This window comes from Salmo trutta, chromosome 25, assembly GCF_901001165.1.
Source record: "Salmo trutta chromosome 25, fSalTru1.1, whole genome shotgun sequence".
Taxonomy (NCBI): domain Eukaryota; kingdom Metazoa; phylum Chordata; class Actinopteri; order Salmoniformes; family Salmonidae; genus Salmo; species Salmo trutta.
In genome coordinates this window covers 17,541,295-17,564,074 of record NC_042981.1, presented here as the reverse complement: position 1 = coordinate 17,564,074, position 22,780 = coordinate 17,541,295, and the positions used below count along the sequence as shown (strand labels likewise).

General features: G+C 44.7%; 1 protein-coding gene across 4 annotated transcripts in view; it reads left to right on the top strand.

The window, feature by feature from the left end:
* Positions 1-22,780, top strand: part of LOC115162098 (G2/M phase-specific E3 ubiquitin-protein ligase) — a 29,963-nt gene that overhangs the window by 5,007 nt on the left and 2,176 nt on the right. For all 4 annotated transcript variants that reach the window (XM_029713062.1, XM_029713061.1, XM_029713064.1 and 1 more), the window contains exons 5-14: positions 7,252-7,376; positions 9,065-9,233; positions 9,490-9,596; positions 16,953-17,069; positions 17,178-17,302; positions 17,450-17,561; positions 18,602-18,915; positions 20,952-21,133; positions 21,821-21,993; positions 22,179-22,390. In XM_029713062.1, coding sequence (XP_029568922.1) covers positions 7,252-7,376; positions 9,065-9,233; positions 9,490-9,596; positions 16,953-17,069; positions 17,178-17,302; positions 17,450-17,561; positions 18,602-18,915; positions 20,952-21,133; positions 21,821-21,993; positions 22,179-22,390 — 1,636 coding nt within the window. The remainder of the gene's footprint in view (positions 1-7,251; positions 7,377-9,064; positions 9,234-9,489; positions 9,597-16,952; positions 17,070-17,177; positions 17,303-17,449; positions 17,562-18,601; positions 18,916-20,951; positions 21,134-21,820; positions 21,994-22,178; positions 22,391-22,780) is intronic.

The following is a 22,780-nucleotide window of genomic DNA, read 5'->3' as shown; positions in this document are numbered from 1 at the left end:
AAGTTCCTGGGCGTACACATCACAGACAAACTGAAATGGTCCACCCACACAGACTGTGGGGTGAAGAAGGCGCAGCAGTGCCTCTTCAATCTCAGGAGGCTGAAGAAATTGGTCTTGTCACCTAAAACCCTGACATACTTTTACAGATGCACAATCGAGAGCATCCCGTCGGGCTGTATCACAGCCTGGTACGACAACAGCACTGCCCTCAACCGCAGGGCTCCCCAGAGGGTGGTGCGGTCTGCACAACGCATCACCGGTGGCAAACTACCTGCCCTCCATGACACTTACAGCACCCGATGTCACAGGAAGGCCAAAAAGATCATCAAGGACAACAACAACCCGAGGCAGTGCCTATTCACACCGCTATCATCCAGAAGGCGAGGTCAGTACAGATGCATCAAAGCTGGGACAGAGAGCTTGAAAAACAGCTTCTGTCTCAAGGCCATCAGACTGCTAAACAGCAATCACTAACTCAGAGAGGCTGCTGCCTGCATTGAGACCCAATCACTGGACACTTTAATAAATTGATCACTAGTCACTTTAAACAATGGCACTTTAAATAATGCCACTTTAATATTGTTTACATATCTTTCATTACTCATGTCATATGTATATACTGTATTTTATACCGTCTACTGCACCTTGCCTATGCCGCTTGGCCATCGCTCATCCATATATTTATATGTACATATTCTCATTCACCCCTTTAGATTTGTGTGTGTTAGGTACTTGTTGGGGAATTGTTAGATTACTTGTTAGATATTACTGCACTGTCGGAACTAGAAGCACAAGCATTTCACAACACTAGCATTAACATCTGCTAACTATGTGTATGTGACCAATAAAATTTGATTTGAAGTACAGTGGCAAAAACCATCAAGCGCTATGATGAAACTGGCTTTCATGAAGACCGCCACAGAAAAGGAAGACCCAGAGTTACCTCTGCTGCAGAGGATACGTTCATAAGACTTATCTGCACCTCAGATTGCAGCCTAATTAAATGCTTCACAGAGTTCAAGTAACAGACACATCTCAACATCAGCTGTTCAGAGGAGACTGCGTGAATCAGGCCTTCATGGTTGAATTACTGCAAAGAAACCACTACTAAAGGACACCAATAAGAAGAGACTTGTTTGGGCCAAAAAATACGAGCAATGGACATTAGACCGGTGGAAATCTGTCCTTTGGTCTGATGAGTCCAAATGTGAGATTTTTGGTTCCAACCGCCGTGTCTTTGTGAGACGCAGAGTAGGTGAATGGATGATCCTGAGTGGCGCAGTGGTCTAAGGCACCTCATCTCAGTGCAAGAGGCGTCACTACAGTCCCTGGTTTGAATCCAGGCTGTATCACATCTGGCCGTGATTGGGAGAACCATAGGGCGATGCATAATTGGCCCAGCATCATCCGGGTTTGGCTGCGGTAGGCTGACTTGCCTAGTTAAATAAAGGTTACTTTTTTTATGGATGCATGTGTGTTTCCCACAGTGAAATATGGAGGAGGAGGTGTGATGCTGTGGGGGTGCTTTGCTGGTGACATTGTCAGTGATTTAGTTAGAATTCAAGGCACACTTAACCAGCATGGCTACCACAGCATTCTGCAGCGATACGCCATCCCATCTGGTTTGCGCTTGGTGGGACTATCATTTGTTTTTTAACAAGACAATGACCCAACACACCTCCAGGTTGTGTAAGGGCTATTTGACCAAGAAGGAGAGTGATGGAGTGCAGCATCAGATGACCTGGCCTCCACAATCACCCAACCTCAATCCAATTGAGATGGCTTGGGATGAGTTGGACCGCAGAGTGAAGGAAAAGCAGCCAACAAGTACTCAGCATATGTGGGAACTTTTTCAAGACTGTTGGAAAAGCATTCCTGGTGAAGCTGGTTGAGAGAATGCCAAGCGTGTACAAAGCTGTCATAAAGGCAAAGGGTGGCTACTTTGAAGAATATAAATATGTTTTGTTTAACACTTTTTTTGATTACTACATGATTCCATATGTGTTATTTCATTGTTATGATGTCTTCATTATTATTTTACAATGTAGAAAATAGTAAAAAATAAATCAAAACCCTTGAATGAGTAGGTGTGTCCAAACCTTTGGCTGGTATTGTATTGTATCTGTTTGGGCTTCTTGTGGTAAATGTTAGTCTACAAATTGTTTGTAATTATATTCCGCCCCCCTGACCATCCACTCAAGAAAAAAATGGCCCGCAACTGAATCTAGTTGTTGATCCCTGATTTCCACCTGATACACTACATGACCAAAAGTATGTGGACACATCTCATTCTGAAATCATAGGCATTAATATGGAGTTTGTCCCCCCTTTTCTGCTATAATAGCCTACACTCTTCTGGGAAGGCTTTCCACTAGATGTTGGAACATTGCTGCGGGGACTTGCTTCCATTTAGCCACAAGAGAATTTGTGAGGTATGGCACTGATGTTGGGTGATTAGGCCTTGCTCACAGGCGCGTTCTAGTTCATCCCAAAGGTGTTTGATAGAGTTGAGGTCAGGGCTCTGTGCAGGCCAGTCAAGTTCTTCCACACCGATCTTGACCAAATCCATTCCTGTATGGACCTCGATTTGTGCACTGGGGTGTTGTCATTCTGAAACAGGAAAGGGCCTTCCCCAAACTGTTGCCACAAAGTTGGAAGCACAGAATCGTCTAGAATGTCATTGGACTGTATGCTGTAGTGTTAAGATTTCCCGTCACTGAACTAAGGGGCCTAGCCCGAACCATGAAAAACGGCCCCAGACCATTTTTCCTTCTTCACCAAACTTTACAGTTGGCACTATGCATTCGGGCAGGTAACGTTCTCTTGGCATGTGCGGCTGCTTGGCCATGGAAACCCATTTCATAAAGCTCCCGACTAAAATTTTTTGTGCTGACTTTGCTTCCAGAGGCAGTTTGGAGCTCGGTAGTGAGTGTTGCAACTGAGGAGAGACAATTTTTACGCGCTTCAGCACTCAGCAGTCCCGTTCTGTGTGCTTGTGTGGCCTATGACTTTGCGGTTAAGCTGTTTTTTTCTCCTAGACGTTTCCACTTCACAATAACAGCGCTTATAGTTGACTGGGGCAGCTGTAGAAGGGCAGAAATTTGACGAACTGACCTTTTCGAAAGGTGGCATCCTATGACGGTGCCACATTGAAAGTCACTGAAATGTTCAGTAAGGTCCTTCTACTGTCAATGTTTGTCTATAGAGATTGCATGACTGTGTGCTCGATTTTATACACCTGCCAGCAACGGGTGTGGTTGAAATAACCGAATCCACTAATTTGACGGCGTGTCCACATACTTTTGTATATACAGTGCCTTCGGGAAGTATTCATACCCCTTGACTTTTTCCACATTTTGTTACCTTACAGCCTTTTTCTAAAATTGATTAAATCGTTTTTTTCCTTATCAATCTACACACAATGCCTGATAATGACAAAGCAGAAACCGGTTTTTAGAAATTTTTGCTAATTTATTTTTAAAAAACTTAGCTGAAATATCACATTTGCATAAGTGTTCAGACCCTTTATTCAGTACTTTGTTGAAGCGCCTTTGGCAGTGATTACAGCCTCGAGTCTTCTTGGATATGACGCTACAATCTTGGTACACCTGCATTTGGGGAGTTTCTCCCATTCTTCTCTGCAGATCCTCTCAAGCTCTGTCAGGTAGGATAGGGAGTGCTGCTGCACAGCTATTTCCAGGTCTCTCCAGAGATGTTCGATCGGGTTGCAGTCCTGGCTCTAGCTGAGCCACTCAAGGACATTCAGAGACTTGTCCCGAAGCCACTCCTTCGTTGTCTTGGCTGTGTACTTAGGGTTGTTGTCCTGTTGGAAGGTGAACCTTCGCCCCAGTCTGAGGTCCTGAGCGCTCTGGAGCAGGTTTTCATCAAGGATCTCTCTGTACTTTGCTCTGTTCATCTTTGCCTTGATCCTGACTAGTCTCCCAGTCCCTGCCGCTGAAAAACATCCCCACAGCATGATGCTGCCACTACCATGCTTCACCATAGGGATGGTGCCAGGTTTCCTCCAGATGTGATGTTTGGCATTGAGGCCAAAGAGTTCAATCTTGGTTTCATCAGACCAGAGAATCTTGTTTCTCATGGTCTGAGAGTTCTTTAGGTGCCTTTTGGCAAACTCCAAGCGGGCTATCATGTGCCTTTTACCACTCTACCATAAAGGCCTGATTGGTGGAATGCTGCAAAAATGGTTGTCCTTCTGGAAGGTTCTCCCATCTCCACAGAGGAACTCTGGAGCTCTGTCAGAGTGACCATCGGGTTCTTGGTCACCTTCCTGACCAAGGCCCTGAGTTTGGCCGGGCGGCCAGCTCTAGGAAGAGTCTTGGTGGTTTCAAACTTCTTGCTGCAGACATTTTTTTGTACCCTTCCCCAGATCTGTGTCTCGACACAATCCTGTCTCTGAGCTCTACGGACTATTCCTTTGACCTCATGGCTTGGTTTTTGATCTGACATGCACTGTCTACTGTGGGACCTTATATAGACAGGTGTGTGCCTTTCCAAATTATGTCCAATCAATTCAATTTACCACATGTGTACTCATATCAAGTTGTATAAACATCAAGGATGATCAATGGATGCACCTGAACTCAATTTAGAGTTGCATAGCAAAGGGTCTGAATACTTATGTAAATAAGGTATTTCTGTGAAAAAGGTCAAGGGGTATGAATACTTTCTGAAGGCACTGTATGAAATATGCATAGGGGTAAGGTGACTAGGCATCAGGATACAGTGGCTTGCGAAAGTATTCACCCCCTTGGTATTTTTCCTATTTTGTTGCCTTACAACCTGGAATTAAAATGTATTTTTGGGGGGTTTGTATCATTTGATTTACACAACATGCTTACCGCTTTGAAGATGCAAAATATTTTTTCTTGTGAAACAAACAAGAAATAAGACAAAAAAAATGAAAACTTGAGCATGCATGAAATCCAAAACTGTTCCAGCTCCTTCAAGTTGGATGGGTTCCGCTGGTGTACAGCAATCTTTAAGTCGTGCTAGAGATTCTCAATTGGATTGAGGTCTAGGCTTTGACTAAGCCATTCAAAGACATTTAAATGTTTTCCCTTAAACCATTTGAGTGTTGCTTTAGTAGTATGCTTAGGGTCATTGTCCTGCTGGAAGGTGTCCCAGTCTCAAATCTCTGGAAGACTGAAACGGGTTTCCCTCAAGAATTTCCCTGTATTTAGCGCCATCCATCATTCCTTCAATTCTGACCAGTTTCCCAGTCCCTGCCGATGAAAAGGTGGTGGTGCTCCTTGCTTAGTGGTGTTGCAGACTCTGGGGCCTTTCAGAACAGGTGTATATATTCTGAGATCATGTGACAGGTCATATGACACTTAGATTGCACACAGGTGGACTTTATTTAACTAATCATGTGACTTCTGAAGGTAATTGTTTGCACCAGATCTTATTTAGGGGCTTCATAGCAAAGGGGTGAATACATATGCACACACCACTTTCCTTCTTATTTTTTTTTTTTTAAACAAGTAATTTTTTTCATTTCACTTCACCAATTTGGACTATTTTGTGTATGTCCATTACATGAAATCCAAATAAAAATCAATTTAAATTACAGGTTGTAAACAAAGTTGCAGCAGCGTATATAATTATTGTATGTGATGGTAGAGTCAGTATAAATGTATGTGCATATTATGTGTTTGTGAGCAAATGATGGAGTGAATCTTTGTGTGTTTTGGGGTGTCAGTGTGCGTGAGTGTGTAGGGCCCTTTGAGTGTGCATAGAGACAGTGATGGAAGCTGTTCAGGAGCCTGTTGGTGTCAGCTGTACGACTTTTTGAAGATTTGAGGGCCCATGCAATACCTAAGGGGGAAGAGGCGTTGTCATGCCTTCTTCATGACTTTGTGTGTGTGTGTGGACCATTTTAAGTCCTTATTGATTTGGACAACGAGGAACTTGAAGCTCTTGACCTGCTCCACTTCAGCCCCATCAATGTAGTCCACGATAGGCTCCTTGGTCTTACTGACATTAAGGGAGAGGCTGTTGTTCTGGTACCACACTGACAGGTCACTGGTCTACCACTGTCGTGTTGTCAGCCAACTTAATGATGGTGTTGGAGTCATGTGTGGACACGCAGTTGTTGGTGAACAGGGAGTACAAGAGGGGACTAAGCACACACCCCTGTGGCTGATGAGCTTGGAGGGGACAATGGTGTTGAACGCTGAGCTGTAGTCAATGAACAGCATTCTCACATAGGTATTCCTCTTATCTAGGTGGGTGAGGACCATGTGGAGAGCAATTGAGATTGCATCGTCTGTGGATCTGTTGGGGCAGTATGCAAATTGGAGTGGGTCTAGGGTGTCTGGGATGATGGTGTTGATGTATGCCATAACCAGCCTCTCAATGCACTTCATGATTACAGATGTGAGTGCTACAGGGCGGTAGTCACTGTGGCATTAAGCCAGCTGTTCTGCGCATGCCCTGGAATACTGTCGGGCCCCGCAGCCTAGCAGGTGTTGACCTGGTTAAAGACCTTACTCACGTTGGCCTCTGAGAGCGAGATCACCCAATCCTCTGGGTCGGTGGCAGCCCTCACAACCAGCACGATGTTGTTATTGTTGAAGTGTGCATAAAATGCATTGAGTTCATGTGGTAGAGAGGCATCGTTGGGCAGACCACGGCCAGGTCTTTGTAATCCTTAATGAACTGTAGCCCCTGCCACGTACGGCGGAGCCTTTGTAATATGTAATACTGTAACGTTAGGCTCCTTAAGAGTACATCTTGGGCTAGGTACCATTCAACCTCTTCAGCCCAGCAGGCACTTTGATTGATGCTTGTCACCATGGAGATATAGTATAAAAGATACACAATATGTTCTATTTAACTCTGCGCTTGCCATGGCCAACATGGCCTCAGCTGTTTCGGTAGAGGAGAGTTTATGCAGAGTGGCTTGACACACCAGGTAGAGGTCAGGAGCTTGATCACTCACCGAGCAGAAACGTTTCTCACCTGCTGAGAGACTAAGGCTGATAGGCTCACTCAGCACCAACAGTAGTGCCGTCCATACACGTTATTTAGTATGATGTATGGTTGGATTAGGGTTACCCTAATCCTAGAGTCTTTGTCCACTCCAAACCTAAGCAGCACTTTTATCACAAAACGCATACAGTACATATTTTAGATGTTGCCTTCAATCGTTTCTGGTTGCTTGGATTCTTGTTCAAAAACATTATCGTGTCCTAAATGTACTTTTTTGCTTTCTGTGTACCCTGTGTTTAGAAATGTGCAGTCTGCAAGAAGAATGGTGCTTCAGTTGGGTGCTACATCAAAAGTTGCCAGAAAAAGGTCCATTTTCCATGTGGCAAACAACACCAATTCATCTTTCAATTCACAGATTTATTTCCGTAAGTGACAATGATTATATATCACCAGTATGTATAAGAGCTGGGACATAATCCGAAAATTATCAACACCGACATTGCCTTCCTCTTAACGAAGCATTTTGCATATGTCGGTAATTTTGCTACACAACATTATTGTAGATTGTTCTAAAACCATTATTTGGTCAACAGTAATAGCCTATGCATTATGTTGATTCCTGCTATGAAAGTGTGTACCTGTCCCGGTTTCGCTGTCGGCTGCTGACTCTCACTCCCTTTCTGCACCGTGCGCTCCTGAGGAGAGAGAGATGCATTCTGAGAAGCACAAGCATATGATCTTGCTTTGAAAATGCAGTTTTCAAAGCAACTACTGTTGTTCTAGTAACAGAGAGAAGAGTCACAGCTTTCTGAGACTATATACTCTATTTCTCAGCTCTTAATATTGACTTCATGACGACACCACTTTACAACCAGAATAGGCCGTAGTATGGTTTTGATGCGACCGCGGAGCTGAGCGAGCCGTTTGCAGTGAATAGGCCTACATCAATAGCCTAGGAATAGTGCTGGAAAGTTTACTGATTTACTGATAGCCATGTAGGCTAATTGATTAATCTATCTAGCAACAATATCATATTTAGAGTTAGCAATCTAGCTGTCTTTGAGTTGCCATTTCCTCAGTTGGTGAATAATATAGTCTATAGGCCAATATACACAGAGATGTCGGCAAATTCTCTGAAGAGCCTAACATAAATCTGATCATTCTGGATCCTATTTTGACAGGCTGCATATCAAAATATCAATCATGCATTCCCTGGATATGTTAGATGAAATAGCTTTCTGTTTGAATAGTAGGCTCCCATCGCAGGTGTCGAACTCAGCACTGAAAAAACCCATCTAGAGCCCTGCCACTAATGGAAAGTTATTTTTATCTACTAAAATAGTTCAATTTATTAGGATATGACTTTTTATCCATATTGCCCAGCTCTAGTATGTGTTGTGTCTAGAGATTTTAAACATAATAAACAGCAGCCATGGCAAACGTACTAACAGGAGCTAATTAGGCTCAGCTCTTGTTTTAGAGATTAGAAATATAGAACTCATTCAAAAACAGTAAAGTCATATTGGCCTTCATCAGAATGAAATGACAGCTGTGCCTATTTTCTCCCTGTGAACTTTATTTTTGTTTTTCATTTCATCTTTATTTAACTAGGCAAGTCAGTTAAGAAAAAAATATTATTTACAATGACGGTCTAACAAAAGGCCTCCTGCGGCAACGGGGGCTGGGATATAAAAAGGAATAAAAATATAGGACAAAACACACATCACAATAAGAGAGACACCACAACACTACATAAAGAGAGACCTAAGACGACAACACAGCATGGCAGCAACACATGACAACAAAGCATGGTAGCAACACAACATGACAACAACATGGTAGCAACACAACTTGACAACAACATGGTAGCAACACAGCATGGCAGCAGCACAACGTGGTAGCAGCACAAAACATGGTACACACATTATTGGGCACAGACAACAGCACAAAGGGCAAGAAGATAGAGACAACAATACATCACCGAAGCAGCCACGTGTCCATGATTGAGTCTTTGGCTACGCCTCTACTTTTAGTTGGTTGAAGTACTCTTATCTCACGGAAACATTAACAACAAGCCATGCTTTATACCATGGTGCATCTTGTATTCCCCCAGGTCCTACTGTAAGGATCACAGTCCCACCCAGTCCTTGCCAGTGTCGGCTTGTGTCAGTGAGCCTATGTCCTGCTCAGTGTGTCTGGACCCCATAGAGCCTGTCCTCTCCTACTCTGTTCTCAAGTGTCCTGTCTGCCATGGCAGCTGGTTTCACAGAGACTGTGTGCAGGTAGCTACATCCCAGACTAGAAATGGCCCTCTTGGGTGAATGTGGGAATAAATTATTTTTCATACTATATCAAAGGTGTTGTAACAGTTCCTTGCAATGTGCTACAATGTGCATAACCCTTATTTCACCCTCTATATGGCATTACATTTGCATATATGGGCTTTGTGAAGCATCTATGATGGCCTTATAAAGAGTTTATGAAGGCTTGTAAGTTACTGCATGCATTCTCTTATTTATTTCCTATGTATTCCTTCAGAACCAGGCTCATAGTGCTGGCATGTTCTTCTTCAGATGCACTCTGTGCAACAACAAGGACATGTTCCAGCAGGAGATGCTCCGGATGGGAGTCCACATACCTGAGAGGTATTATTTACCTTATATAACATTCTGCCCTATACCTTTTTAATTGTCTACTATATGTATGGTCCAGGCTCTACTGTATGTATGTATGGTCCAGGCTCTACTGTATGTATGTATGGTCCAGGCTCTACTGTATGTATGTATGGTCCAGGCTCTACTGTATGTATGGTCCAGGCTCTACTGTATGTATGTATGGTCCAGGCTCTACTGTATGTATGGTCCAGGCTCTACTGTATGTATGTATGGTCCAGGCTCTACTGTATGTATGGTCCAGGCTCTACTGTATGTATGGTCCAGGCTCTACTGTATGTATGGTCCAGGCTCTACTGTATGTATGGTCCAGGCTCTACTGTATGTATGTATGGTCCAGGCTCTACTGTATGTATGTATGGTCCAGGCTCTACTGTATGTATGGTCCAGGCTCTACTGTATGTATGGTCCAGGCTCTACTGTATGTATGGTCCAGGATCTACTGTATTGTATGTATGGTCCAGGCTCTACTGTACTGTATGTATGGTCCAGGCTCTACTGTGCTGTATGTATGGTCCAAGCTCTACTGTATGTATGGTCCAGGCTCTACTGTATGTATGGTCCAGGATCTACTGTATTGTATGTGTGGTCCAGGCTCTACTGTACTGTATGTATGGTCCAGGCTCTACTGTATGTATGGTCCAGGATCTACTGTACTATATGTATGGTCCAGGCTCTACTGTGCTGTATGTATGGTCCAAGCTCTACTGTATGTATGGTCCAGGCTCTACTGTATGTATGGTCCAGGCTCTAAATCCGAGATGGCGTAGCAAGACATCTTTGTCTTGTCTCGTCCCATGTATGTCTTTTTATGTCTTTTTCTTCGCATTCTTTTTAATATTTTCCTAAACCTCAACTTCTAAATACTCTCCTGCAACCCGCCTCACCCAGTGTGGTGTGGATCTGTTTTTTTTCTAAAGTATTTCTGTTTACCTCCGAACTGGAATCTCTCAACTGAAGCTAGCTAGCTAACTAGCTACCAGCTATCAACTATCAGTCAACTAACCACTGCTAGCGGTCATCAGCTAACCTTTAGCTTGGAAAGCTCTCGCCAGTTTGTACAACGCATTTCAAACCAGAGCATACCGGACCTATTTTTCTCTCCATATCCCCGGATTCCTACCGCAAACTCTGAACCTTTTCATCTGGATCATCGCAGCTACCTAACTGCAACCCGGGTTGACTACTCCTGGCTAACATTTCCATCCCGGAGCTAGCACAAACTAGCCTGGAGCTAGCCCATGCTAGACCCATCTCCCGGCTAGGGCTCCTGGGCTACTCCTGAAACCCAGTCCTCGGCTACAATATCCGGACCCCTTTTACTGCCGGTACGGGGCACGGAACCCCGCCGATCCTTCACGACTGGAATACCGACATAATCTGCCCGAGGATCCCAACAGGCCCCTCAGGCACGACGTCCCCTGAAGGCCCATTCAGCTAACCGCGGCCTACTAGCTATCTAGAGCATATTGGACTGTTAGCTGATCCATCGGCCAGTTTCTTGGACCACTAGACCCATTTTGCCAATTGGACTTGACCCCTCTGCTACTTTGAACCCTACTAATTCCACAACTGGTCTATCGACTACACCGCACGAAGAGGCAAAAACAGACTTTCCCCCATCGCGACGTCCCTCTAAGGCCCTTATGCTAGCTTGCTAGCCTCGGCCTGCTAACCTGCTAGCTTGCTACCCTGGCCTGCTAACTGTCTGAATTGCCGTGTCCCCAGCCAGCTAACCACTCACTGGACCCATACGATCACTTGGCTACGCATGCCTCTCTCTAATATCAATATGCCTTGTCCATTACTGTCCTAGTTAGTGATTACTGTCTTATTTCACTGTAGAGCCTCTAGCCCTGCTCAATATGCCTTAACCAACCATGTTGTTCCACCTCCCACATATGCGATGACATCACCTGGTTTAAACGTCTCTAGAGACTATATCTCTCTCTTCATCACTCAAAGCCTAGATTTACCTTCAATGTACTCTCTTCCTACCATACCTTTGTCTGTACATTATGTCTTGAATCTATGCTATCGTGCCCAGAAATCTGCTCCTTTTACTCTCTGTTCCGAACGTGCTAGATGGCCAGTTCGTATAGCCTTTAGCCTTACCCTTATCCTACTTCTCCTCTGTTCCTCTGGTGATGTAGAGGCTAATCCAGGACCTGCAGTGCCTAGCTCGACTCCTACTCCCCAGGTGCTCTCATTTGTTGACTTCTGTAACCGTAAAAGCCTTGGTTTCATGCATGTTAATATTAGAAGCCTACTCCCTAAGTTTGCTTTATTCACTGCTTTAGCACATTCTGCCAACCCGGATGTCTTAGCCATGTCTGAATCCTGGCTTAGGAAAACCACCAAAAACCCTGAAATTTCCATCCCTAACTATAACATTTTCCGCCAAGACAGAACTGCCAAAGGGGGCGGTGTTGCAATCTACTGCAGAGATCGCCTGCAGAGTTCTTTCTTACTATCCAGGTTATTACCAAAACAATTCGAGCTTCTACTTCTAAAAATTCACCTTTCCAGAAACAAGTCTCTCACCGTTGCCGCTCGCTGTAGACCACCCTCTGCCCCCAGCTGTGCCCTGGACACCATATGTGAATTGATTGCCCCCATCTATCTTTTGAACTCGTGCTGCTAGGTGACCTAAACTGGGACATGCTTAACACCCCAGCCATCCTACAATCTAAGCTTGATGCCCTCAATCTCACACAAATTATTTGTGAACCTACCAGGTACAACCCCAAATCCGTAAACACGGGCACCCTCATAGATATCATCCTAACTAACTCGCCCTCCAAATACACCTGTAGTTTTCAATCAAGATCTCAGCGATCACTGCCTCATTGCCTGCATCCGTAAGGGGTCTGCGGTCAAACGACCACCCCTCATCACTGTCAAACGCTCCCTAAAACACTTCAGCGAACAGGTCTTTCTAATCGACCTGGTCGGGGTATCCTGGAATGTTCAACCTCTCTTTCGTATCCTCTGAGATTCCCATAGATTGGATAGCTGCCATGGTCATCCCCCTCTTCAAAGGGGGTGACACTCTAGACCCAAACTGCTACAGACCTATATCTATTCTACCCTGCCTTTCTAAGGTCTTTGAAAGCCAAGTTAACAAACAGATTACCGACCATTTCGAATCTCACCGTACCTTCTCCGCTATGCAATCTGGTTTCAGAGCTGGTCATGGGTGCACCTCAGCCACGCTCAAGGTCCTAAACGATATCATAACCGCCATCGATAAGAGACATTACTGTGCAGCCGTATTCATCGACCTGACTAAGGCTTTCGACTCTGTCAATCACAACATTCTTATTGGCAGACTCAACCGCATTGGTTTCTCAAATGATTGCCTCGCTTGGTTCACCAACTACTTCTCTGATAGAGTTCAGTATGTCAAATCAGAGGGCCTGTTATCCGGACCTCTGGCAGTCTCTATGGGGGTGCCACAGGGTCGACTCTCTTCTCTGTATACATCAATCATGACGCTCTCGCTGCTTGTGATTCTTTGATCCACCTCTACGCAGACGACACCATTCTGTATACCTCTGGCCCTTCGTTGGACACTGTGTTAACTAACCTCCAGATGAGCTTCAATGCCATACAACTCTCCTTCCGTGGCCTCCAACTGCTCTTAAATGCAAGTAAAACTAAAAGCATGCTCTACAACCTGCTCGCCCGTCCAGCATCACTACTCTGGACGGCTCTGACTTAGAATATGTGGACAACTACAAATACCTAGGTGTATGGTTAGACTGTGAACTCTCCTTCCAGACTCACATTAAACATCTCCAATCCAAAATTAAATCGAGAATCGGCTTCCTATTTCGCAAAACAAAGCATCCTTCACTCATGCTGCCAAACATACCGTCGTAAAACTGACCATCCTACCGATCCTCGACTTCGGCGATGTCATTTACAAAATAGCCTCCAACACTCTACTCAACAAATTGGATGCAGTCTATCACAGTGCCATCCGTCATCTGTCACCAAATCCCCATATACTACCCACCACTGCGACCTGTATGCTCTCGTTAGCTGGCCCTCGCTTCATACTCGTCACCAAACCCACTGGCTCCAGGTCATCTACTGTATGTCAGGTCATCTGTACTGTATGTCTGGTCCAGGCTCTACTGTACTGTATGTCTGGTCCAGGCTCTACTGTACTGTATGTCTGGTCCAGGCTCTACTGTACGGTATGTATGGTCCAGGCTCTACTGTATGTCTGGTCCAGGCTCTACTGTACGGTATGTATGGTCCAGGCTCTACTGTATGTATGGTCCACGCTCTACTGTACAGTATGTATGGTCCAGGCTCTACTGTATGTATGGTCCAGGCTCTACTGTATGTATGGTCCAGGCTCTACTGTACTGTATGGTCCAGGCTCTACTGTATGTATGGTCCAGGCTCTACTGTATGTATGGTCCAGGCTCTACTGTATGTATGGTCTAGGCTCTACTGTATGTATGGTCCAGGCTCTACTGTACGGTATGTATAGTCCAGGCTCTACTGTACGGTATGTATGGTCCAGGCTCTACTGTATGTATGGTCCAGGCTCTACTGTATGTGTGGTCCAGGCTCTACTGTACTGTATGTATGGTCCAGGCTCTACTGTATGTATGGTCTACTGTATGTATAGTCCAGGGTCTACTGTATGTATGGTCTACTGTATGTATGGTCCAGGGTCTACTGTATGTATGGTATACTGTATGTATGGTCCAGGCTCTACTGTATGTATGGTCTACTGTATGTATGGTCCAGGGTCTACTGTATGTATGGTATACTGTATGTATGGTCCAGGCTCTACTGTATGTATGGTCCAGGCTCTACTGTACTGTATTTATGGTCCAGGCTTTACTGTACGGTATGAATGGTCCAGGCTCTACTGTATGTATGGTCTACTGTATGTATGGTCCAGGCTCTACTGTATGTATGGTCTACTGTATGTATGGTCTACTGTATGTATGGTCCAGGCTCTATTGTATGTATGGTCTACTGTATGTATGGTCCAGGCTCTACAGTATGTATGGTCTACTGTATGTATGGTCTACTGTATGTATGGTCCAGGCTCTACTGTATGTATGGTCCAGGCTCTACTGTATGTATGGTCTACTGTATGTATGGTCTACTGTATGTATGGTCCAGGCTCTACTGTATGTATGGTCTACTGTATGTATGGTCTACTGTATGTATGGTCTAGGCTCTACTGTACTGTATTTATGGTCCAGGCTCTACTGTACTGTATTTATGGTCCAGGCTCTACTGTACGGTATGTATGGTCCAGGCTCTATTGTATGTATGGTCTACTGTATGTATGGTCCAGGCTCTACTGTATGTATGGTCTACTGTATGTATGGTCTACTGTATGTATGGTCTAGGCTCTACTGTACTGTATTTATGGTCCAGGCTCTACTGTACGGTATGTATGGTCCAGGCTCTACTGTATGTCTGGTCCAGGCTCTACTGTATGTATGGTCTACTGTATGTATGGTCTACTGTATTTATGGTCCAGGCTCTACTGTACTGTATTTATGGTCCAGGCTCTACTGTACGGTATGTATGGTCCAGGCTCTACTGTATGTCTGGTCCAGGCTCTACTGTATGTATGGTCCACGCTCTACTGTATAGTATGTATGGTCCAGGCTCTACTGTATGTATGGTCCAGGCTCTACTGTATGTATGGTCCAGGCTCTACTGTATGTATGGTCCAGGCTCTACTGTACGGTATGTATGGTCCAGGCTCTACTGTACGGTATGTATGGTCCAGGCTCTACTGTACGATATGTATGGTCCAGGCTCTACTGTATGTATGGTCCAGGCTCTACTGTATGTGTGGTCCAGGCTCTACTGTACGGTATGTATGGTCCAGGCTCTACTGTATGTATGGTCTACTGTATGTATGGTCCAGGGTCTACTGTATGTATGGTCTACTGTATGTATGGTCCAGGGTCTACTGTATGTATGGTCTACTGTATGTATGGTCCAGGCTCTACTGTATGTATGGTCTACTGTATGTATGGTCTACTGTATGTATGGTCCAGGCTCTATTGTATGTATGGTCTACTGTATGTATGGTCCAGGCTCTACTGTATGTATGGTCTACTGTATGTATGGTCTACTGTATGTATGGTCCAGGCTCTACTGTATGTATGGTCCAGGCTCTACTGTATGTATGGTCTACTGTATGTATGGTCTACTGTATGTATGGTCTAGGCTTTACTGTACTGTATTTATGGTCCAGGCTCTACTGTACTGTATTTATGGTCCAGGCTCTACTGTACTGTATTTATGGTCCAGGCTCTACTGTACGGTATGTATGGTCCAGGCTCTATTGTATGTATGGTCTACTGTATGTATGGTACAGGCTCTACTGTATGTATGGTCTACTGTATGTATGGTCCAGGCTCTACTGTATGTATGGTCCAGGCTCTACTGTATGTATGGTCTACTGTATGTATGGTCTACTGTATGTATGGTCCAGGCTCTACTGTATGTATGGTCTACTGTATGTATGGTCTACTGTATGTATGGTCTAGGCTTTACTGTACTGTATTTATGGTCCAGGCTCTACTGTACTGTATTTATGGTCCAGGCTCTACTGTACTGTATTTATGGTCCAGGCTCTACTGTACGGTATGTATGGTCCAGGCTCTATTGTATGTATGGTCTACTGTATGTATGGTCCAGGCTCTACTGTATGTATGGTCTACTGTATGTATGGTCTACTGTATGTGTGGTCCAGGCTCTACTGTACGGTATGTATGGTCCAGGCTCTACTGTATGTATGGTCCAGGCTCTACTGTATGTATGGTCCAGGCTCTACTGTACGGTATGTATGGTCCAGGCTCTACTGTATGTATGGTCCAGGCTCTACTGTACTGTATGTATGGTCCAGGCTCTACTGTATGTATGGTCTACTGTATGTATGGTATACTGTATGTGTGGTCCAGGCTCTACTGTATGTATGGTCCAGGCTCTACTGTACGGTATGTATGGTCCAGCCTCTACTGTATGTATGGTCTACTGTATGTATGGTCCAGGCTCTACTGTATTTATGGTCTACTGTATGTATGGTCCAGGCTCTACTGTATTTATGGTCCAGGCTCTACTGTACGGTATGTATGGTCCAGGCTCTACTGTATGTATGGTCTACGGTATGTATGGTCCAGGGTCTCTGATTGTGTGTTGTGTGGGACGTGGTTGACACAGCACAGCAGAAGACGAATTTCTGATGTAACAGTTGGACAAATAAAGTACTGTTGCATTAGTGTTGTGGCGTTATGAGTTTTAACTAAAGTATTCTGTATATGTGTGCCATAGAGATGCAGCCTGGGAGCTGGAAGAAAATGCCTATGGAGAGTTACTGCAGGTGTACCAGCACTGTGATGCCAAAAAATGTCTCTCCCACAGTGGCCGGACATATTCTTCACGCACTGGGTAAGCTCTAATGTAGTGTGTGTGTGTGGCTGAAATGGTTGACTGACCAAAATGTGTTTATCGCTAAAACGAATTTGAGTCTCACTCATGTGTCTTTTTGGTTTTCAGATGGTTTCAAGTACTGCGCTGTGCCCTCTGTGGCTCTAGTGGCACCCATCGAAAATGTGGTTCCCTGAAACTTGACGAGACAAACTGGGCTTGTGAGGACTGTGCAGGAGCTGTGGATGGGACAGGTAGGTTATTTGCCGTACTGTGTCTGTTTTGGTCTAACTGGACAGTGACGTTATGACCAGACCAGCTATGACTGGAATGAAGAACTGCTTTTATTGTCTTTATGAAGTCTTTTCTCTCTCTGATAATCATTGTTATTTCTTGTTTAGCTTCACTCCGCAGACACACTGACTCTCCACAGCCCGGTGGGCAGAGAAGAAGCAGGTCTTCTAAAAGGACTCTCACACTGACCCCTCGCCAATCACCCATAGTCTGTAAAAGGTACAGTACATTATTGTTTAGCATTTTTTCACACAAAAATCCTTGGCGCCTTTCGGCCGGTCTATTGATAGTGACCACACATTGCACCTGGAGGCATGGCTTCAAAACCTGACTGGCACGGCTTCAAACCCTGACTGGCACGGCTTCAAACCCCGACTGGCACGGCTTCAAACCCCGACTGGCACGGCTTCAAACCCCGACTGGCACGGCTTCAAACCCCGACTGGCACGGCTTCAAACCCTGACTGGCAAGGCTTCAAACCCTGACTGGCACGGCTTCAAACCCTGACTGGCAAGGCTTCAAACCCTGACTGGCACGGCTGCCTGGCACGGCTTCAAACCCTGCCTGGCACGGCTTCAAACCCTGACTGGCACGGCTTCAAACCCTGCCTGGCACGGCTGCCTGGCACGGCTTCAAACCCTGCCTGGCACAGCTGCCTGGCACGGCTTCAAACCCTGCCTGGCACGGCTTCAAACCCTGACTGGCACGGCTTCAAACCCCGCCTGGCACGGCTTCAAACCCCGCCTGGCACGGCTTCAAACCCCGACTGGCACGGCTTCAAACCCAGACTGGCACGGCTTCAAACCCCGACTGGCACGGCTTCAAACCCTGACTGGCAAGGCTTCAAACCCCGACTGGCACGGCTTCAAACCCCGACTGGCACGGCTTCAAACCCCGCCTGGCACGGCTTCAAACCCCGCCTGGCACGGCTTCAAACCCCGACTGGCACGGCTTCAAACCCCGACTGGCACGGCTTCAAACCCCGACTGGCACGGCTTCAAACCCCGACTGGCACGGCTTCAAACCCCGCCTGCACCGCTTTCCATTCCAAGTCCCCTCTCTCCCCATCTCAATAACTTATCCACTGTATCTATCAATAAAAACTATCAAATACATTTGAAAAAAGACTTCTTATTTTTTGTACTTGCCGTCATAGACCAAGTCCAAATGTTTTCTAGGGGAATTGTTTTTTGGTCTTACCTTATTTGTTGTGCTAAGAACACATTGGAGATAAACATAGATTATTTAATGATTGGCAGGCCATTTTCGTTGGGAGGCTCTGCTAGAGAGATCCTACAGAAGCTTGCCAGTCAGACATCACAGCACCAACTATCCATGCCAGTGGTGGTGAATGGAAACAAGGTCCTGGAGGCTGCCATGGAGCTAGTGAAGAGGAGTGACTTCAACCCGTCCCATGCTCTTGCGGTGAGGTTCACAAGCAGCAAGCATAGTTCCAGCCCAGACACCTGCCCTGGCAACACCCGGCACTTCCTCAGGCTCCTGGTGCAGCAGCTCCAGAACACTGTCTTTGAAGGTCCGGATGGTGCCAAGACCCTGACCCTCGATGCACGAGGTAGGTCAATACCCCCCCCCCCCTGTACAAAACACTCTCCAGCTCTCGATCATAAACTCACGCTAGCACCATCACTTGCTTGTTGCTAGAAGTTTTGGGTCATGAACTCACATTCATAGTTACATTTGGGAGTTACAGTTGAAGTTGGAAGTTCACATACATCTTAGCCAAATACATTTAAATTCCGTTTTTCACAATTCCTGACATTTAATCCAAGTAAAAATTCCCCGTCTTAGGTCAGTTAGGATCACCACTATATTTTAAGAATGTGAAATGTCAGAATAATAGTAGAGATAATGATTTATTTCAGCTTTTATTTATTTCATCACATTCCCAGTCAAATCAAATCAAATTTATTTATATAGCCCTTCGTATATCAGCTGAAATCTCAAAGTGCTGTACAGAAACCCAGCCTAAAACCCCAAACAGCAAGCAATGCATGTGAAAGAGGCACGGTGGCTAGGAAAAACTCCCTAGGAAAAACTCCCTAGAAAGGCCAAAAACCTAGGAAGAAACCTAGAGAGGAACCAGGCTATGAGGGGTGGCCAGTCCTCTTCTGGCTGTGCCGGGTGGATATTATAACAGAACATGGTCAAGATGTTAAAATGTTCATAAATGACCAGCATGGTCAAATAATAATAATCATTGTAGTTGTCGAGGGTGCAACAAGCATGTCCGGTGAACAGGTCAGGGTTCCGTAGCCGCAGGCAGAACAGTTGAAACTGGAGCAGCAGCATGGCCAGGTGGACTGGGGACAGCAAGGAGTCATCATGCCAGGTAGTCCCGAGGCATGGTCCTAGGGCTCAGGTCCTCCGAGAGAAAGAAAGAAAGAGAGAATTAGAGACCCCAGTGGGTCAGTGACCCCAGTGGGTCAGAAGTTTACATACACTCAATTAGTATTTGGTAGCATTGCCTATAAATTGTTTAACTTGGGTCAAACTTTTCGGGTAGCCTTCCACAAGCTTCCCACAATAAGTTGGGTGAATTTTGGCCCATTCCTCCTGACAGAGCTGGTGTAACTGAGTCAGGTTTGTAAGCCTCCTTGCTCACACAAGCTTTTTCAGTTCTGCCCACACATTTTCTATAGGATTGAGGTCAGGGCTTTGTGATGGCCACTCCAATATCTTGACTTTATTGTCCTTAAGCCATTTTTGCCACAACTTTGGAAGTATGCTTGGGGTCAATGTCCATTTGGAAGACCCATTTGCGACCAAGCTTTAACTTCCTGACTGATGTCTTGAGATGTTGCTTCAATATATCCACATAATTTTCCTCCCTCATGATGCCATCTATTTTGTGAAGAGCACCAGTCCCTCCTGCAGCAAAGCACCCCCACAACATGATGGCTGATTTCTTTTGATTTTCTCATGATGTCAAGCAAAGAGGCACTCTGTTTGAAGCTAGGCCTTGAAATACATCCACAAGTACACCTCCAATTGACTCAAATGATGTCAATTAGCCTATCAGAAGCTTCTAACGCCATGACATAATTTTCTGGATTTTTCCAAGCTGTGTAAAGGCACAGTCAACTTAGTGTATGTAAACTTCTGACCCACTGGAATTGTGATACAGTGAATTATAAGTGAAATAATCTGTCTGTAAACAATTGTTGGAAAAATTACTTGTGTCATGCACAAAGTAGATGTCCTAACCGACTTGCCAAAACTATAGTTTGTTAACAAGAAATTTGTGGAGTGGTTGAAAAACGAGTTTTAATGACTCCAACCTAAGTGTATGTTAACTTCCGACTTCAACTGTATTTTGTTTTCAAATACTGGGGATATGGTTTCGATCTGTTCTCAGCTTCTCTCAGTGCTTGACTTGGACTGAAATAGGTGCCGGTACTCATTTTGGGTGCTGTTTATATTTAGGTGCAGGAACTCCACAATACTTTGAGCTAATATTCTATAAGAGGAACAGGAGCTCAAGCAGTAGAATATTTGAGGTGCTGGTACTCAGCTCTGGTGAGCTCCTGCCCAAGTCAAGCACTGGCTTCTTTCTCTATGTTGTCTCATTTCTATGTCCTGTTTCCTTAGCTCTGAGGGAGGACGTCTACTTTGACGTGGGGTGTCTTCTGTCCCTGAGTCTGGTCCACGGGGGACCTCCTCTGAGCTTCTTCTCCAGGGCTCTGTACCTGTGTCTATTCAACTTCCCCAGGGATACACCTCTCACTGTGGAAGACATGGGCAACACTGGGTTCACAGACAAAGTCAAGAAGGTACATATTTTAACATGTCTCTTTACTCTCTTAGATGCTGAATAGATTGATTTATTTGGACCTTCTAATGTTACAAAGGCTTTAAAGGATTGGTTCACAGTTTATGAACCAAATCTCTATTTATGATGGAAATGGCGTGTTGTTGAAGTGTCCTGGCACTTTTTTGCGATTTCACTTGTTTTTGAGAAACTGTTCCCACACCTAATATACTTCCTCATTGCTCGTTCTGCAATATGGGGGCTATGGGAAAAAATGAACAAGGGCTCCAAAAACACCCAAATACTTCCTTTTGGAAAGGTTCTTCTCTGTGTAGCCCGCGCAGAACAGCTAGTAAGGGGAGAACGCTCAAGTCAAACAAAATGGAACACAACGTTGCTAATAAATTCCGAATTACCCAATTTCATGTGTACAACATCTAAAGACCCGTATCACTATAGTGAGAGCTTTGCTGTTACTAAAAGGACATATTTGGGTGTTTTTGGAGGCTTGTTCATGTTTTTCCGTAACCCCATAATGCAGAACGAGCAATGAGGAAGTCTATTACAAGTGGGGATAGTTTCTCAAAACCAAGTGAAATTTCTAAAAAGGGTCTGGACCCTATAGCATGCCATTTACATCAAAAATAAAGATTTGGTTCAAAAATTGTTAACCAATCCTTTAACTCATTCGCCATCTCTTTTGGTTCAGATTCAGGAATCCAAGTCCTTGGAGGAATTGAGAGAGGCAATGGAGTCAGCTTCAGAATACCTGGAAGTGGCTGGGTGCACGAGACCAGTTGAGAGCCTTTCAGACAAAGATACACTCGTTAAAGACATTGTAAGCTTCCACCTAATAACAAGAATGCAGTTACCCGTCCAAAGGTTTGTATGTCTATGGGTATTTCCTTTAGAAAAATAGTACCTTTTTGAATCTGTTTCACATTCAACATTTTCTATCATTGCTCAAACATATTTTAAACTGTCACTAGTATTCTACTGTAACTATGTTTGAGACATTGTAAGCCTGGTTTCTGTTAAATATATTTTGTTGAACTTTGTATTTGTAGGTTCTGTGAGGGTCTGAAAACCCTTGGTGTGTTTGACCAGGTCCAGATGTTTCCAGGAGCCTTTGTTGGTCTGTTCTGTTCTTCTCATGACAAGCTGACTGCTGACACCATGGCAGCTCTCTTCACTGTTCAGTTCTCAGACCAGGAAGAGACCGCAGGGAAGGAGACGGCTGTGGTCACCTTCTGGAAACACTACCTATTGGAGTGTGAAGGTATTTGACCTCTAATGACTCATTGATTGAAATATTTATTTGATAATTGAAGATATACACTACTGTTCAAAAGTTTGGGGTTACTTAGAAATGTCCTTGTTTTTTAAAGAAAAGCAAAAAAAATGTCCATTAAAATAACATCAAATTGATCAGAAATACAGTGTAGACATAGTTAATGTTGTAAATTACTATTGTAGCCAATTTGTAAGTCGCTCTGGATAAGAGCGTCTGCTAAATGACGTAAATGTAAATGTGTTGCTGGAAACGGCAGATTTTTTTATGGAATATCTACATAGGTGTACAGCGGCCCATTATCAGCAACCATCACTCCTGTGTTCCAATGGCACGTTGTGTTAGCTAATCCAAGTTTATCATTTTAAAAGGCTAATT